Source organism: Delphinus delphis, chromosome 4, assembly GCF_949987515.2.
Source record: "Delphinus delphis chromosome 4, mDelDel1.2, whole genome shotgun sequence".
In the NCBI taxonomy this organism is placed as follows: domain Eukaryota; kingdom Metazoa; phylum Chordata; class Mammalia; order Artiodactyla; family Delphinidae; genus Delphinus; species Delphinus delphis.
The window spans coordinates 18,436,405-18,456,214 of NC_082686.1; the positions used below are offsets into that span (position 1 = coordinate 18,436,405).

The following is a 19,810-nucleotide window of genomic DNA, read 5'->3' on the forward strand; positions in this document are numbered from 1 at the left end:
AGAGAAGACCATGTGAAGACACAGGGAGAATGTGACCATTTACAAGCAAAGGAGAGAGGCCCCAGAGGAAATCAACCTTATGGACACTTTGATCATGGACTTCTCGCTTCCAGAACTGCAAGAAAATAATTTTCTGTTGTTTAAGCCACCCAGACTGTGATACTTTGTTATGGTAACCCTAGCAGACTAATACAGGGCCCACCTTCTGGCTCAGATTAAGACTGCTTTTGGTGGAAACTGCAAAACTCCTAGTAGAAAACATAGGCGGAACACTCTTTGACATAAATTGTAGCAATATTTTTTTCGGATCTGTCTCCTAAAGCAAAGGAAATAAAAGCAAAAATAAATGATGGGACCTAATTAAATTTAAGGCTTTTGCACAGCAAAGGAAACCACTGACAAAACATAAAGACACACACCCACAGAATGGGAGAAAGTATTTGTGAATGATATGACCAATAAGGGGTTAATATCCAAAATATATAAATAGTTTATACAACTCAACATCAAAAAAACAAATGATCTGATTAAAAAATGGGCAGAAGACCTGAACAGACACATTTCCAAAGAAGACATGCAGATGGCCAAAAGGCACAAGAAAAGATGTTCAACATCGTTGGTTAACAGAGAAATGCAAATTAAAACCACAATGAGATATTACCTCACACCTGGCAGAATGATTGCCATCAAAAAGAATACAAATAACAAGTGTTGGCAAGGATGTGGAGAAAATGGAACCCTTGTACACTGTTGGTGGGAAGTAAACTGGTGCAGCCACTGTGGAGAACAGTACTATGGAGGTTTCACAAAAAACTAAAAATAGAACTACCATATGATCCAGCAATTCCACACCTGAGTATATATCCAAAAAAACTGAAAACACTAATTCAAAAAGATACACACACCCCAACGTTCATAGAAGCATTATTTACAATTGCCAAGATATGGAAGCCACCTAAGTGTCCATCAACAGATGAATGGATAAAGAAGATGTGGTATATACACACAATGGAATATTACTCAGCCATAAAAAAGAAAGAAATTTTGCCATTTGCAACAACATGGATGGACTTGAAGGGTATTATGCTAAGTGAAATAAGTCAGACAGAGAAAGACAAATACTGCATGATATCACCCATATGTGGAATCTAAAAAGTAAAACAAACCAGTGAATGTAACAAAAAAGAAACAGACTCACGGATAAAGAGAACAAACTAGTGGTTACCAGTGGGGAGACGGAAAGAGGGAGGGGCAAGATAGGGCAGGGGATTAAGAAGAACAAACTACTAGATAAAAATAAATAAGCTACAGGGATATATTGTACAACACAGGGAATATAGCCAATATTTTATAATAACTATAAATGGAGTATAACCACCTTTACAAATTATGAATCACTATACTGTACATCTGAAACATAATATTGCACATCTACTATACCTTAATAACAAAAAGATTGCTTTCGGTGATATCTGCAGGGCACAGATAACACCTTAAACACAAGATGACAGAGATGCAACTCAGCAGCACTCTGCATAAAACAGACGGGAGACTTGGGAGCAAATGTGACCAATCTGAGTCCACCCAATGCAATGCAACACTCACCCACAGGCTGCGGGGGGCAACAGGCTCCTCCACGCTGCAGTGGCCACAGCACCCTTGGAGAACTGTGAAAAGACACAAACCGGAACACATTTAGAGGAGTGCAGAAGGAACCAGAAACAGGTGCCATTGTGCCATCTACACACCTGTTGAGGGAAGTGGAGACAGGACGCTGAGGCAGAAGCAGCATGAAAACTGCGGGTTTTATTTACGTGACGATCTGTGGTGTGGAAAAGACTGGCTTGGCTTGGTCACAGAGGTGCAACAAGGACATCTGAGTGGGACGGTAAAGGAAAGGGAAGTGGGCTGTAAGTGGGGTAAGAACTTTCTAGTGACCAGAGCAGCCCAGAGACAGGATGCATTGTTGGAAGAGCTAGTGAATGTCTCCCAAGCTGAGGCATTTGAGACCGGGCTGGGAATGTGGTGAAGATTCCAGCCGATGGGTGGTCAGTGCCTGTCCCAGCGCTTATAGTTCTAACTAGAGATGTTCTTGTATTTACTGCTCAGAGGTTCCTGAAGATACCTCAGGGCAGGAAAGAGCATAAAGCGCAGAACAGAGACAGTGGCTGAAAAGTAAAAGCCATCAGGATCTCTGAGTGGTGATGAAATGGGAGAAAAAGTAAAGAACGTCCATTCATTCTGACACAGTCAGCAGCTAGTCATCTTCCCCTAGGGAACATCTTTTCCAGGGATGGGTGAGGAGGGGCATGTTTCAACAGTGGGAAGGGAAAATGCCAAATCTAAGGACTCGTATTTTCATAGTTATAACCTCACCTCTATATTTTTGAATTTTGTGCTCAGCGAAAGTCCCTTACTCTTAAAAATTGCTTCCTCCTTCCCAGGCCTGGTTCCATGGGCATGCAATCTGTTGGGTCACACAGGGTCCCGTGCTCAGGAGGGCCCTGTGTTTGGTTGAACATTCTGCTGTTGCCATCTTAAAATTCTTAATTTTGGAACAAAATGTCCCACCTTCTCGTTTTGCACTGGACCCTGCAAATTTTGGAGCTGATCCTGTCCCCTCCACATTTTTGAGTCATACTCCTATTTGCATTCAGATGCCTTCAATTGTTCCTATAAACCTGGGACAGACAGAATTGTAGTGGTGGGTAAACGTGTTTAGAAGCAGCTGGGTTTTGCTGTCACTGGTGCTTTTCTCCCCTCCAGTCCCAACTTTTTGTTACTTACTTGCTGTCAGATTAGGAAGGAGATCCTTAGTGTCAGCTTCCTAACTTATAAATGGAAATAATAACAGTAAGGGCCTCATTGACATTCATGGGAAGTGAATGACATAAAGCACGTAAACAAATGACTCGCGGTAACAAATATTTGTCATTATTTGTTGAGGACATTCAGAGGTCATTAAGGGGAAAAAGTAATCCACGGGTCAGGCTTGGATGCCCGGTAAGTAAAGACAGAAGACAACACCTAGGGGAGCTGGCAGAGAAAAACTGATTTCTTGGAAAAGAAACCAGCATCCTCCTGGCTGAGCCAAGATCCCACATCTGAAGTCCGTGGCTTCCTTCCCTCCCACCAGCCCCACTCTGGACTGTGCCTTGGTGGCTGATGCTCCTTCAGGTCAAGAGCAGATGTATCTGGGCAGTTCTAGCCCATTCTAGACTCACTGGATACTAACCCGGCATTGGATGGCTTGTGTTTAACCTAGGAGAAAGTGGCTTCCCAGAAGGCTGATTTCTGTAATTTAGGACAGACACGAGGAAGAACAAGGACAGAGTTTGAGGTCAGAAGTTCTGAGGTATGGGGGTCTAAAGGGAATCATCTTTCCAGACCCTTCCCCTCCTAACTTTCACTTCACCCACATCTCAGATGATGTTACATCCCTGCCTGATTAAAAACAACAACAACAACAAAAACTCAGATGACCGTCCCCTTCTCAAAACAAAAACAAACAAAAAATAAACCAAAAAAAGTTTTGTTTTTTTTTTTTTTAAAAAAACCTTCTTTCAAGGAGAAGTAAATAGGTCACTGCTTCTTCTCCAGGTCCGGCGCCTTTCTCCTTCGGTTCGGTCTAAAGATAGAAATTCCAGGTTACTTGTGGTTGCTTTTGACGGGAAAAAAATGAGGCTTTTTCTCCCTTTACAAGCAAAGAAATCCTATTTCCTTTAAGCTTGTCTTGTTCACATTCTCTTCCAGAAACGCCTCCCCCACCTCTTCAAACCGATACAAAAAGCGAAATGCGGATATAAACGCACCCCAGCAGCAGCCCTTTATACGATACCCCCGAGAGGCCTGCGGGGTCGGATGAGTCAAGCTCACGGGTAACGGCGCGGAGCGCTCTCGACTTTTCTGCATCCCAGACGTCCTAGGACTCACCTTTCCCTGATCCTCCGCCGTCCCTCTCCTGGCCCCAGACTCTCCCTCCTACTGCTCGTGGGGTTCAGGCGGCAGGCGGCCGGGGAGGCGCTCGGGGAACCGGGGGAGCCGGGGTCGCCGCACCTGTGGGCGCCGGGGGCGGAGGCCCCTCCCGGCCGAGCGGGCGCAGCTCCCCGGCGGCTCCGCTAGGGGTCTCTCTCGGGTGCCGAGCGGGCTGGGCCGGATCAGCTGACTCGCCGGGCTCCGAGCCCCGCCGCCGCGCTGCTGCTCCGTCAGTTTCCTCGGCAGCGGTAGGAGAGAGCACCCTGAGCAGCGCGAGCGCGGGGCCACAGGAGACGGCGGCGGCGGCGGCGGCGACACCGGCAGAGCAAGGGCTCGGCGGATCCCACTCGCACAGCAGCGCACTCGGTGCCTCGGGCAGGGTCGCGATGCTGCCCGGTTTGGCACTGGTCCTGCTGGCCGCCTGGACTGCTCGGGCGCTGGAGGTGGGTGCCGCGCCTCGGAATGGGGTGGGGGGGGAGGAGGGGACCCGCTCCCTCTGAGTCTTTAATCCAGAGAAGCCGGGGGGCAGTCGAGGGGACCCCTCTCCTCTCCGCGCCCAACACCCCCGCTTGCGGACGCCCTGCGCATCCCCGCCTCCGGCCCAGCCCTGCCCTGGGGACGCGCGCTCCGGCCAGCGGAGAGGGAGCGGGCGAGGCGTTGGGCCCCTGGGTCCGCGCCAGTCGGGGGCGAGAAGAGGAGGAGGCTGTCCTGAGTTCGGACCCTGACTCAGTCCCTGACTCGGGGGCCGGGGGGAGGCGAGACACGTCCAGATGAGAGATAGGGGGAGGGAGCACGTGGGGAAAACCGAAAACGCAGCGTCCCTGGATCCTGTCCCCGGCACTTAATCGCTGCCCTTCCCTTTCTCTCGGGCCCTGGCGAGGAGGAGTCGGGACAGCTCGGGAAGCTGGGCACCCTCCACCCCCCGCTTCCCTTTGCCTTTTCCGCCCCGTTTCACCGTCTCTTCGCATCCCCACCACCCCTTCCCGGCCCGACCTTCTTCCTCCTCCCTTCCTCTTCGCGGCTGCTCGGGGCTGCCGCCCGAGTGCGACCCCAACATGCAGGGTCGCACAACACCCTCCACAGGCAAACTTTGTACATTTCTGCGTCTCCCTTTTGTGTTAAGTTGAGAGAGATGGGAGGGGTCGGACACCCGCAGCCACCTCTCACCTTCTCCAAGCCAGGACATTGTGGGCGTTCGCTCGCACCCTCCGATTCTCCCGGTGAGGGCGAAGGTCCCTGGGAACAAAAGCCGCGACACCCCGCCCTCGCCAGCCCGGGGCGCGGTGGGCTGAGCCGCGCTGGTCTGTGCGCCACCGAGGCTGCCGCCTGACTCCCTTCTCCGTGCTGCGCGTCTGTCCCGGAGGGGGCTCTGGCGATGCCTCGGGGCCCCTCTACTTCCCCCCCCCGCACTTCCCATCACCTCCGCGGCTTGCTGATTCTGTGCTCGGTTGTGAAGTCCTTGAGGAGAAATACGGGGAGAGTGGGGTGTGCGTCTGGAAAGGGCAGTGGCTGGTGGTGGGGAGGCACGAGCACTCCCCTCCTGTGCATCAAAGGAGGCGTTTGTCTGATGAAGGCGCGGCCTCTTCCCTGGCAGCGCTGGGCACTCTGGTTTACCTCCTCTGGGGACGCGGCCTGCTGTGGAGGGTCCTTAGGGTCTTTTTTTTAGGGTGCAGATGAAAGGGTTGAATTGAGTGAAGATTAAGACGGAGAAGATGGCGCCTCTGCAGTGCAGCAAAGAAAATCTGTGGAGGCTGCAGCCTGGTGAAATCCACCCACCGCTAGGTGTATAGCAAGTCTTCCCCATTGATCCAACTCTCGAACATTCAGCTAACGCCTGTGCAAAATGACTATTTTCCTTTTTATCTGAAGATGCTTGGAAGTTGTTTGCTTGGCAGCTGGGGCAGAAAAGGTTGTATTTCGCATCCTTTGGGCTCCCATTCTGTATTTTACCATTGGTAACCTCCCTTCCCCGGATGTTTGTTTGTTTGTTTGTTTGTTTCCCCTCTTCCCCTACCTCATGATGATTTTCCAAGAAAGCAATTTCTGGACAAATGTTTTCCTGTAATTCCACTGAGACTATACTGAGTGTCACACCGTTACAGCTTTTTAGTCCCTAATTTACAAGGTCATTGAACTTTTTCCTCTTCTGTCTTTTTCCTACAAGTGGCTCAGGAATCACCTTAGGGCTAGTTAAGGCAGATTGTTTTAAGAGTTGAAGAATTTGGTTTTCTATTTAAAAAATGCATTTAATTAAGGGAGCTGGGATTTTTCCAATACTTAAATTTACTCCAATGATTATTTCAGTTTTCCTGATTGTCTTATTACACATTAAAAGACACATATTAAGTAATTAACAGCATATCCTTTATAGTTGAAGCTTTTGCCAAAAAGTAAATATTTAACTGTTTTGAGCAATATTTTTTTCTGTGTAAAAGGATGCAGCGTGTAGGCAAATATGATTCACATTTCTTTTTTAGCCTGTTTGACTGCATTTTTTTGCTCTTCCTCCCATCCTTTTGGACATTTTCACTGGTTACTGTCACCTCCTTCAAAGGGTGGAGGTGAGATTCACAGTTTGCATTTTGCAAAGCGTTAATGGAAAAGTAGGCAATTCACTCTGATGAGGTTTGAGGGGGATTTATGCAGCTAAATCTCTGTCCACTGAAAAGATGTAATTATGAGTTGACTGTCTTTTGTAGGGCTGAGAAAATAGGTCTGCTGCAGATGGCTCAAAAAAAGAAATGAATAAGGGCAATGACAATGGGGCCTCAGCTTCTGGGGGAAGCATCATTACCTGAATTGATGATTTTCCCTAGTACAGTGACCGAGTATGAGTTAAAAAAACCCTGGCATTTATTTATTTAAACTTGATTCCTCTTAAGTTTTGTTTTCCTATATTGTGGGATTTAACCTAATCACAAGTACCTGCTTTCATAGTGGTGCTGATTCACAGATAATATATACCTACTCACACTGGCCAGAACTAACCTAATGGTAGATGCCTGGGCACAGAATAGTGAAGCTCAGATTTGATGGTGAGGTATAAGGAATCACTGTTTCTGCCTGATCTGTGGAAAACCATGACACGGGCAGGGCACCCAAGCGGCTCTCTTGTCACCCTAACCAGCAGAGGCATGTGATGGGTACTTGGGAGACCATTAGTACTGCAGAGAAGTACTCCAGAGAGAATAATGATCCCTGGTTCTGGTTGGGGAAATGAAGAGGAACATATAACTAAATAAATCACAAGGTTAAATTAGAAATGGCCGATTGAAAAAAAAAAAAGAAATAATGTGGCCCATTGAATATTGGTTTGAAGAAAAACGGAGAGGTCAGAAACAGACTCACAGATGTAGAGAATGGACTGTGGTTGCCAAGGGAGAAGGGGGGGTGGGGAGGTTGGATTGGGAGTTTGGGATTAGCAGACGCAAACTGTAATATTATATATAGAATGGATAAACTACAAGGCCCTACTGTGTAGCATAGGGAACTATATTCAGTATCCTGTAATGAATCATAATGGAACAGGAAAAAAAGAGAAAAACATAGAGGTTATCCTTGTGGAAAAGGCTTTCTCCCTGTTGCTAGAGGACCTCTATTTTGTGTTACTTTTCATGGCATACTAGAGATTTCTATACAGATATTTGTATGAAGATGAAGGTTGTCAGTCATTCTAGAAATAAACAGAGCTATTATGTGCCTTTCGTGTGGCCACTAAACTGCCATTGAGTGTGGTAAAATTCAGGAGAAATGTACCTTCTCTTTCTGCACGTTTGATCTAGGTGGGGATATGTATTACCTTAAGAGACTTACGAAGCATCTTCGATTAATATACTTCTCTAATTTCTGCCTAGTTATATCAGTTACAAATGCAAAGATAAGCCTTATACATGTACTTTAAAAATAAAGCTCCAGGAAGTAAGGTTTAGATTGACTTGCATACGCCTTATTTCCCCTCACCCTCCTTCTCCTGTTCCCAGGAAGTTTGCAGAGTAAATAAGATGGGCACGTGATTATGAAAGAAAACAGAAAGTGTTAAGTACCAAGAAGAAAGTACAGATTAAGTGGCATACTGAGTAAAATATTAACAGTATAAACATCTATATATAAGGAATAAAGGAACAGTGGGATGAGATAATCGTGGAGAATTTCTTGGTGGTTCCTTTCCAGCCAGATTTGTATCTCAGGTTGGGAGAAGGGAGATTAAGTCTTTGCTTTTACATATTTGTTTACATACTTCTCTCCATCTTTCCCCTCCTAGACACACTCGCGCACACACACACACCCCTACACCCCTACACCCCTACACCCCTGAGGGTATGGGTGGAGCCAGTGTGGGATTTGATTTTCTTAGTTTCTTGTCTATTCATTTGGGACCTTTTTAATTGATTCTCCTTTTGGACCAAGCTCTCTCCTGTAGCCCTGAAGCTAGCCTGGTGAACAAAACCATCATTTGCTTCAGGAAGCTTCCAGTCTAGTGGGGACCATACACAGACCATACACAAATCATTATAAGTGTGTGCTCATGAACTGTGACAGATGCTGAGACAGAAAGCAAAGGTGCACGGTACACTCTGGAGAGGAGTAGGGAATTCCAAATAAGGAGGTGAAGGACCGAAGGTGAGGGGCTGAAAGCAGGGTCTCAGAGCTCTGAGGCGGCATCTTCATTAGCACCTTGACTGAGGGAATGAGTACATGATGAAAAAAGTGATTCACTGGGCAGCAATGAGGAGGCTGGGGAAAATAAAATGTTTAGCTTGTTGTAGTTTTTTCTGGTAGTTTTCTACCTCTTCATCTTCTACTTGACTATGAAATGGTTTCCTTTTTACAGTAGGACCTCACATACATATGTATGGAGTGAGAATTGGCACTAGCACCATCTTCTGCAAATCCTTGGGGATGCTGTCACCCTGTGTGTCACAGCCCGTATCAAGATACACCCTCGTGAGTGGCTGGAGGAAGATGGAGGGTGGCAGGCAGAGGACGCCAAAGTGAAGGAATGAGCAGACCCCCTGAATGAGTAACAAGTTTAAGCCAGAAAATGTCTATTTCTTAGTTTTCCTTGTAGTTGTTAGTAAAAGGAAAGCAAATAGCACCTGAACCCTCAAACTGAATTTGGAAATGAAAACCAGAGGAAGGGGAAGATGTTATGTAACTGTTTTTTCAGTTTAATGTGGATAGTTTAAGAAATAACTGTTTCAGTGAGGACACTAGTGTTTTTCTTTGCAAAAAAGAAAATCTGGTGAATTTTTCTCTTCAGATTAATGGTTAATAGATATGCTTTCCTGGCACCTTTTTAGAAGTAGAAATGTACCAAAAACTAGATTCAAATGGACTGCTCTAGGAATAAAGTAAGTCATTGGAAAAAAAAGAAAAGAAAAAGCCTGGACGTGTTCATGAACTAATAGATATATGAAAAAGGGATGCTGAATAGATTAGTTAGCTGACTATTCAGAGTGGGATACAGAAGACTCAGTTTCACATATGAAATCTTAGCTGAGATGGGGAGCTCAGAGGCCATTTTACTTATTTCGTGTGGCTACATCTGGAAGAAACATAAAATACAGATTTAGCTTGAGCATTGCTAGGATTGTAGTATTTTATGAAAGAAGGTAGTGGTTGAAATGGGGAAAATGAAAGGCTTTTGAAAGCCAGCTCTATGGAAAATAGTGGAACTGTTCCTACATTTATAGCCTTGATTTCGACCAACGTGATGTCAGGCCAGCAACCAAGTCATGGAGTTTCTCACGTGTTCTGGGAAGGCAGCATTTCCCATTGATCAAAATATTGACTGTGGGTAGCTCATGCCTCAGTTTCTTCCCTTGTAAAATGGGGATAGTAATGTTTATGGTTGTTGGAGATTGAGTAAATATATGTATGTAAAATTCTTGGAACAGTAAGTGAGTAAATATATGTGTAACATGATGGCACCTTATAAGCACTACCTGTTAGTTACGATTACTGTTTATGATGATGATGTAAAATAGATACATTTAATCTCATAATTGTTGAAAGTTAAAAAAAAAAAAAACTACATGATGTTTCATGACTTATTGACTAATGCACTTACCGACCGGTTAAGACTGTTACAGGAATTTGGCAGCTTGTTTCTGAGAAGAATGAATTAATCTGATTTCAATTGTAAAAAAGACATGGCAGATAAAATTTTTATCACAAATAAAAATTTTAAAGTATATATTATAAAATTTCATTTATGAAATAGTCATATGTATTTTATATTTCAGTTGGCTTTTTTGAAAAGCATTAAAACAATTCATGCTAATAGAAAAACTTGAACACTATACAGAAATATGTAAAACGCATAAGCAGTTGCTACACAAGTGAGTAAGACCTACTTTAGATGTGTTGACCCTGGCAGCTTGCTAGACATGTCTGAAATTGAGCAAGTTTATATTCTGGCTCGATTATTAACTCAGCTATTAGTTGATTATCAGCTGTGTGCAAAGAGCTGTGAATAAGCTTGGTTTAGCTCTCAACAAAACCTTTTCTAGAAAAGTGAATAAACAGGTTTGGCCAATCTAGGCAGAAATGGAAGATTTCAAATGCCAGCAAAAGAATTTTGATGCTACCTAGAATAGAAGCTTGAAATAATCTTCATCAGAGGACCAGGAAACCAAAAAGCTGACTGCTTGAGAAGATAACGCTTCTGTAAGAAATCAGTTTTCAAAATAAAATGAATTATTTTACTAGCTAGATGATGATAAATTCTGTGGTGGTCTACTCTAAAACTTTATAGTGATCTACTGCTTAATTAAAAGCATAGTTTTTTAAGTCAGCATATTTTGCTCATTATAAAATAAAAGGTTTCTAATCTCAGTTTCAAAATTAGGCTGAAGATATTTGAGAATACCCCAAATTGGTGATACTGTGGTTAAGGTATTATTAACACATTGAAGAATCAATAAGCAAAATCCCAAGGAATCTATATATATTTTTTTTTAATCACACCAGTTCCTGTATTTCTTTATCACTGTCCTGCTCAATCAAGAAAAAGTGAGTTCAAGTCAGAGGATGCAATTATTGTAGCCATGTTTGAAGTAAACATGCTGCTCAGAATGGATACAGTGAGGAATGCAGGTACCACAACCACTTATGTAGGGTGAATGAGCAGGGGCAAGTAATAAGCAAGATGAACATTTCAGAAAACGGAAAAGAACAATAACCCTGTTTTGTACATGAACAAATTCTAGAATTCTTAAGGTCTTATTAGTGATGGACCCCAGTATTTGTATCTTCTAATTTCCAGATGGTCTCTCTCTTTATTTTTTCTTCCCAAGTTGCGATGATTTTTAGTTGAGAAGTTTGAGCAAGAAAAAAAAAAAATTAGTGATTTATTTTGTTGATATGCAATAGTTCTTTGCTTGAGTCTCTTTCATAGAGAATCTAATAATTTGTCCTATGCTCTCATTTTGCTTCCACAGAAACCCACATTCTATCTTACTAAAGAATGTTTAAGGCATCCTAGGTGATTGGGACTGATAAATTACTTTTCAGCCTTAAAGGATGCTTATGAGAATAAGAGATCTGCTCTATCAAAAAGAGTCATTTGTATTAAGTGAAGAAATGCGTTGTTACTCTTGTTGCTTTGTTAAATTTCAAAGCTTTAATGACTGATATATTTTGACCTGGTGGAGACATTTTACAGGAATAAAGACGAGAGGTTTAATCCTACACTTGAGATACATTTGTCTACTTTAGACCTGACGTCTTACCCCCAAGTGACCACAAACTCATTTGTTGTTTCTCCTGTCTGCACATGCTGGATTACAATAAAACTAACAAGGCAACATAGTTTTTATTTTTAGTCAAAAATGAAGAAAATAGTATTGTCTATTAAGGCTTGGTTAGTCCAAAAAAAGGACTTTTTTATGTTTGCTCTAACTAATGGATGGCTTTTCAAAAGCATAATTATTGTTTTTATAAATAACACAACTCAGTTATTTTGTAATGGAATTAATAGGCACACATGATAAAGATAGATAAGTGCTGTTTTGTAACCATATTTATTGATTTTTTCATCTTTCGAAGAAAAGAGGCCTTATCTACTTTGAAGATTGAGCCTTTAAAACTGATGCAAACTTTTTGAAATCTTTGCTTAACTCTTCAGAGGCTAACATAAAAACATCATATGATGTGCTTGTGCTTTTCTGTATTTTCCAAGTTGCCTAGAGAACTCTTGAACTGCTGCTATGACAAATCAACATGTAAAAATTTAAGTGGGAAGGGTGAAGTTATTCCTGCCTCAGAAGCATAGGAAAGTCAAGTAAGCAGAGGCAGAAAGCCCCAGGAGGGCAAAGAGTAGGTGTGGCCAGACTTCAGTCCGCTCAAAATTTGCAAATCTGAATGGTCCCTGTGTATAAAGGAGTTCCAGAGGCACACTGCCCCCTCTCTTTGCCCAAAGATAGAAGGTCCACACAGAGTTCCTGAATCCTGGAGATTTCTCCAAATGAAAAAGCTTCCTGGGACTTCCCTGGTGGCGCAGTGGTTAGGAATCTGCCTGCCAATGCAGGAGACATGGGTTCGAGCCCTGGTCCGGGAATATCCCACATGCTGTGTAGCAACTAAGCCCATGTGCCACAACTACTGAAGCCCGCATGCCTAGAGCCCGTGCTCCACAGCAAGAGAAGCCACCACAATGAGAAGCCGGCGCACCGAAACGAAGAGTAGTCCCCGCTCCCTGCAACTAGAGGAAAGCCTGCGCGTAGTAACGAAGACCCAGTGCTGCCAAAAATAAATTAAAAAAAAAAAAAAAAAAGAATCCTCCTGCCAATGCAGGGGACACAAGTTCGAACCCTGGTCTGGGAAGATCCCACATGCCGCGGAGCAACTAAGCTGTGCTCTAGAGTCCACAAGCCCCAACTACTGAGCCTGCATGCCACAGCTACTGAAGCCTGTGTGCCTAGAGCCTGTGCTCTGCAACAAGAGAAGCCACCGCGATGAGAAGCCTGCTCACCTCGACGAAGGTAGCCCCCGCTCGCCACAACTAGAGAAAGCCCATGCGGAACAAGGAAGACCCAATGCAGCCAAAAATAAATAAATAAATTTAGTTTAAAAAAGTTTATTTTATATTTGAGTATAGTTGATTTACAGTATTGTGTTAGTTTCAGGTATACAGCAAAGTGATTCAGTTATACATACATTTATTCTTTTTTAGATTCTTTTCCCATATAGGTTATTACAGAGTATTAAATAGAGATCCCTGTGCTGTACAGTAGGTCCTTGTTGATTATTTCATGTTATTAGTGTGTTTATGTTAATCCCAACCTTCTCATTTATCCCTCCCCCAACCCCAAAATTGGGATTTTTAATATCACCATTTAAGAGAAGGGCAAAATGAGGTTTGGCATAGGGGGAAATCATCTATGTAGTGATTGACGTATGTCTTAATTGTGATAAGATCTCATTAATTGGGAAACTACCATTATATCATTATAGTGATAAGTAATACTATTGTTGTTTATTATTGTTTTCATAGTAATGTGTTACCATTATTATCACTATTTTTTGTTAGTACCTATAAGAATTACCACTATTATAAATATTGCTATGATAGTAATAAGCATTACTATTAGTAATATAATAAGCATTACTATTATAGTAATTAGTATTACTATAAATATTACTGTAAGTATTACTATTATCACTATTAGTAGTGCTTAAAATGACTATATTATTACTTACAATAAGTATTTCTATTTTTCTTGTAATAAGTGTTACTGTTATTATCACTTGCTTTTTTATTATTTAGAATAATAAATACTATTATTATTTGAAAAAAAATGGTGGAGCAGAGAAGGGACTATTGACTGTGATCACAAACTGTTTCCTATAATTTGTTTCATAACTCACTACAGTGCCTTACATCTAGTATTTACGAAATATTTGACAAATGCTTTAAAATCAGGACTCTAGGAATTTTATACTGTAATGATAATTATGTTTGATTTTTGACAGTTGAATTAACTTCTCTTATGTTTATGAAAATTGTGAATGACACCTAACTATAAGTGTACAGAAAAAAATTAAGCCTTTTAAATAAGATTTATTTTTTTCAGCCTTTTCTAAAACATTTTATTGTGAAAAGGTTATATAAATGCTGTCAACAACTTCATTTGCAACTCTTTATTTCAGACATTCAGTTGACCTAGCAGAAAAATGCCTTGTTCGTGAAATATTTCATCAATCCTCTGATTGATTGGGACATTTTCAATAGAGAATGCCTAGAAATAATTTTCTTTGAATAAGATAGTAGAATTTAGAAAGCAAACATTGTGTATTGGAATGAAATTGAGTGGCCATCAAAATGAAAATTTCATTATCATTGTCTCTTCAGTTTTCTGCTTTTTTGCCATTTTACAGCTAATATTTACTTTTTACTTTAATGTGAACCAGGATCAAAATTGGCCCTTTAAGAAAAAAAATTGAAATTCTGTTACTTCTATTCTCTAAAGGAATTGTACTTCTCAAGTTCAAGGTCTTGAAGCCAATGCCACTATATACTATTAACTTGACAGGCATTGAAAATCTAATTGAGGTAATTATGATTAGCCTTGTGTCTTGTCAGTGTTTTCTCAGGCTTGTTTTTAACATTTTGTGTCAAGTGTTAAATCCTCTTACACCACAGAATCCAGAAAATTTCAATCCAATAAAAGTAAACTAAATTTGAAAATGCTATAGTTGTTTTGTGCGGGGCAGGTTCTTGGCTAACTGATAGGACAATGGAACAGGAAGGCGACTTATGTACTTCTGTTGATTTGAGGAATTGTGAAAGGCTCCAGTTTCAAGAATACATTTGTGACAAAACTGCAATTTTGGGATCACTGCATACTTGTTTAGTGAATTATGAGAGGAGGGAATTCTCTGAGCGTGACTATGTGACTGAATGGCTCAAACAGTAGAAGCAAAGGCTGCTGGGTAGAGAGCTATCTTAAGATAGTGCAAGTACCGGGAACTTGGGACTGAGTAATAAATCAACGTGGCCATCTGAGACATCCAGGACAAAGATGATGAACAGGAGGATATACTTAAATAAACAAGATAGGAAGCAGACCCACCCAGTTCCCAAGCAATTCCTTTCCTTGTCTGTATTTGCCATTTAAATATTTCACTTCACTTTCATGAGCCTGGACTCAAAGGTTAAATTTGTGTCTTTGTGAGTTTTCTGGGTGGTGCTGTAAGGACACAGATGGGAAGTATTGAGTTTGTTGGGAATATTTCTTGTGTGTGTTCTTAGTTGCATTATTGACTTCATAAATAGCCAGTAAAGAGAAAAACATTTTAGCTTAAGTATTGGGGTTTTTTTCCTGGAAAAAAAAAATTGGTTAAAATATCATTCTCAGCGTTTATTGCCACTGTTAAATTACTTATGCTTTTAAAAAAAATCTGACACGTAACCTCATTGTTGGTTTGCTCATTCATCTCAGAAATGTAACATGTGAAAGTCAAACCCAAGCCCGTCGATTGCTTCTTCTGTTAGCAGATGAGGGGAAAGTTTAATGCAGGATGTTTAATTGGATACTTGGATTATGTGTTCACCTGTTTTGTCTCTATTCCAAATTTTCTCAGGGCGGTAGTGGTTGGCGCCTGTGTTACTGACACTCCCTTGGATTTTCGATTTTCATTATTCCTAATTTTTTTTATCTCACTGCATTTTTCTCCTACTTTTTGAATTTTTAAAAACATCATTCATTTTTTCGGACATGTGCTGGATGCCTTCTGTATTTCAGGGTGACAGGAGCCCTACAATCTTCGTGGGGCTATGTATAAACAGAAAAGTGATTCAGTCTGTTCCTTGAAGGATTCACAGCCTGACAGGGGAACAAAGAGATGCAGAAATAATTAAGTACAGTGTGCCAAAGGTCACAATGGAAGAAGGTACAAAGTCGTCATAGAAAAGACTGGCAGCATTTGAACTGGGTTTCAAGGATGAGTGGAGGTTAATTGGATCATGGTAGGGCTTTCCAGATGGAAGGAGCAGCAAGTGTGTAGAGGTTAAAAAGAGGAAGCCATGTGAATATGGGTGAGGGAGATGGTGTGAGGACAGTAGGAAATTAAGAGCTTTGGATGCCTTGATGAGTTTGAACTTCATTTTCTCAGCAATGGGGTCCTTTTAGATGTTCCTAAAATGGGAGTAGCCATTGATGACTGTGGTTCAGTTAGGTTTAGGAGCCTTTGCAGAAGTCCTTGTCAGTGTCTGCTTCATCTTGCTAGCCAGATGGTAGCACCTAGCTGCAAGGGAGGCTGGTACATGTGGTCTATTAGCTGGGAGTATTGCCATCAGGAATACATTCCAGGTTCTCTTACTGATAAAGCAGAGGTAAGGTATTGAGTGACAACTGGCATTCTAGGATGTAGAGGAAATACAATACAAAGGAATATAGACAAAAGGGGTAGATTAATAAACAAACCGAAGGAAAGGTTCTCTCTGAGCAATTAGATTAGGTTTTGGGGATTTGCCCACTTCTCCTTATCTGCTTGCTAAGCACATAAGAAGCACATCTTTGGGGAGTGATGGAGGAGGAGATGGGGAATGCTGTTTTATTTTTATGGCAGGAACACCCAAGAGCTAAGCCTTTACTGTTGCAGATTGTACCCAAGGTGGTTTAGACTTGGGGCCCTGGAAATCCTTTCAATCAGAGTGATGGAAACAGTTGTAATTCCAGTGGCTCTGTGGATAATAATGGCAGTATCAGTTTACTCTTCGCACTGGTAGACTATCTTTCATTTGATCTAGAAGCTTCCCTAAAGCACCCTTGTTGTTGTGCTTGTTCTTTGAAAGGAATAGCAGATAAAACAAGCTTTGAGGTTTTTAGAGAAGAGGGTGATACTGGGAATCTCTTTTGAGCTAGATTTCCCTACCATGTTCAACTTCTTTTCCATTGCTACACACCCCTTCAGATCTGCTTATGTGCACCTGTGTTATTAAAACAGAATTGAAAAATCTGTGGAAAAGAGGAAAATAAACCTTAATATATTAGTAAATTATTAGTAAATAAATCAGTAAAATTAATAAATCAATCAGTAAAAACGAGGCTGCCATTTTAAAACTCATCTTAACTACTTATCTATTTTCTTATTCATTTCAGTTATTCTAGATGTGGACAAATGAAGATATTTACCGAAAGTATGTGATGAAATAAAGATGAGGGAGAAAAACTTAGAATCTTGAGCAGGCTTGATATAATTATCCACATTAGGGCATAATTGAGTTTTTATAGTAGGCATTTTACTAGCACCTCAAGATTTATTTAAAATATGTCCCAATAGTTTGACATATTGTACATGTTTCTGTCTTAAGGAAATGTCTAAAATATTATGGTTCCTCAAAAACTACTCTTGGTTTTATTTTCCACATTATTTCTTTTTGAACCCTTGGTTCTCTTTAAGAGAAATCAAAAGCATAGTTCAAGTTTGATCATCTTAAATCTTGGCATTTCTTTTCTTTTGAAGTGTCTAGCAAGGAAAATATTTTCTTATCACTTAAAGAGACTGCCTTCAGAAAAACAATTGACAGTGTGTAGTGTCTGAAATAGTTGTTGATTAATCATGAGAATCAGAAAGAGGAGCCGATATGTGTGTGAACATAGATTTCTCTCACATCCTGGTCATATTTTGAAATTATACTCTTTTTTCCCCCTAAAAAGAGTGGGTGGTACATTATATCATGGAAGTTTGAATATTTGTCTTAAATATATTAGCTAGAATTTGAAAATATAAGAAAATTTATTTAATTCCTGCATAGTTTTCTAATGGTCATATATATTATATAGAAAATTTATTTTAAAACTTTATTTATTATTTAAAAATTCCTCAAAGGGCATATTTTATTCTGAATTCTGTTCTGCTTTCACATATCTGAAAATATTTGACGTAATTACTGGCTATGGTTTAAGACCGGTCTGAAATGGTTGTGCCTTTAGTTGGCACAGAGGTAAGGTATTGGGTGACAACTGGCATTCTAGGATGTAGAGGAAATACAATACAAAGGAATATAGACAAAAGGGGTAGATTAATAAACAAACCGAAGGAAAGGTTCTCTCTGAGCAATTAGATTAGGTTTTGGGGATTTGCCCACTTCTCCTTAGTTGGCTTTGGATTTCAGAGTTAGGGACTGTTGCTTGCTTTAAATAATTCGTAGTTGATTTTGCAGGCAATTATCAATAGATGGATTCCTTTGTTTAAGATTTCCTAATTGAAAAAGTTGGCAGTCCAAGAAAATGTTCTGAGAAGAATATTTATTCTCGACTTACCTGAATCTTATATTTTATTGGCTTTGTTCATAGCCTGTTGTATTTCTAAGTAAACAAGCTCTCTAGAAACGATCTCTGCTTCCTTGATGATTTAAAATACATTAAATTTAAAAAAATAATAAAATAAAACACATTAAATTAATTGATACACATAGTAAAAATTAGTGGAAAAGTTTTTAGTTAGATATCAATAAAATGTGCTCCATCCATGCAAGTTTATTTTAGTTGTTCCTATTAAATTCGAATGTGAGTTTTAAAAAAAGAAGATTGTGGTCATCTTTGTGAATGAAACTCAGTTATTACTTTAAATATATATTCAATTCAAGGAAATGGAAAACAGTTGTGCCTGTGTGAAGGCGCATCCATTTAGGATTATGCTTCAATCCTGTCATACAATCCTACAGTTGATAATTAAGATTTAGCCTTAGAGTAAATGAAGTGATATTGATTCTTTTTAGGCCCAGTGTTATTTGCTATTGATTCACTGTTGGTGAGCAGAACAAGAGAACAAAAGCAAGGCTTTAAAACAGCCATTTATAAGTATTGTGTGGAGATGATAAGCTCCAAGTCCCAATAGTGAAGAGCCAGGGAATGGCAATGTTCCACTCAGATGCTCTCCTGATGTCATTTCATCTTAGAATTCCTCTGGCCCTCACTTAACGCCTAGGCCCAACTCCCAAACAATGCAGTTCAATACAAGTATAATAGGACCACAAGTATAATTTAAAATTTTCTAGTAGCCACATAAAAGAGAAAAGAAACTGGCAAAACTAGTATGTTTTAGTGCACCCAATAAATGTAAAATATCATTTCAATTTATGGTCAGTATAAAAATTAGTAATGAAATATATTACATTTTTTTTAGTCAGTATAAAAATTATTAAAGAAATATATTACATTTTTTTTTATGTCCTCAAAATTTTACCCATAGAGCATATTTTAATTCAGACCAGCCACATTTCATGTAGTCAATAGCTACATGTGGCTGGTGGCTACCATACTGGACAGTGCAGCTATAGAAGGGCCATCTCAACTCACTACTGTCTAGGAAAAGAATCAGTTTTTGGAGCAGGTAGTATCCGTAAGACCTCCTGTCTATGCCTCTTCATCTTACAGATGAAGAAATTTGGATCTGGAGATGGCTGAGTTGCCCAATATCACTTGACTATTAAGGGTCAAAGCCCTATCCTTGTCCTCTGGCTTCTAATCTTTCTTCATCACCCTGATTCTTCCTTCTTTTCTATGTTGCAGAGTCCACTTAAATATGTACTAATGTTAGGTGGTTGCTATCAGTTAAACATTGAGTTTTAAGAAAGTCTGGCTCACCTGAGATAGGCATGGCCTGATCCAGACAAAACTCTCTTTTGAGGCAGGGTAAGTAAAATTACCAGGGATATCTAGAATCTCTTAGGGGAATAGTAATGTGAGATGATGCTGGGTCCAGTGATCAATTTTGTCTCTTTTTGATGTGGGCACTGTTGGAGTAGGAGTTGGGTGGACCCTTTGGGACTCATAGTATGTAACTCTGAACACTGGTTGAAATGTCAACTGCCCAGTGAAAGGAA

The 19,810-nt window shown here is 40.7% G+C and overlaps 1 protein-coding gene and 1 long non-coding RNA gene across 7 annotated transcripts in view; one reads left to right on the plus strand and one right to left on the minus strand.

The window, feature by feature from the left end:
• Positions 1-4,142, minus strand: part of LOC132424605 (uncharacterized) — a 226,987-nt gene extending 222,845 nt beyond the window's left edge. The window contains exons 1-2 of the long non-coding RNA XR_009519225.1: positions 3,934-4,142; positions 1,606-1,667 (exon numbers count right to left, since the gene is read on the minus strand). This is a non-coding gene — a long non-coding RNA (uncharacterized lncRNA). The remainder of the gene's footprint in view (positions 1-1,605; positions 1,668-3,933) is intronic.
• Positions 4,143-4,219: 77 nt separating this feature from the next.
• Positions 4,220-19,810, plus strand: part of APP (amyloid beta precursor protein) — a 273,675-nt gene continuing 258,084 nt past the window's right edge. For all 6 annotated transcript variants that reach the window (XM_060010435.1, XM_060010436.1, XM_060010437.1 and 3 more), the window contains exon 1: positions 4,220-4,418. In XM_060010435.1, the coding sequence (XP_059866418.1) occupies positions 4,362-4,418 (57 nt within the window). In that variant the 5' untranslated portion in view covers positions 4,220-4,361. The remainder of the gene's footprint in view (positions 4,419-19,810) is intronic.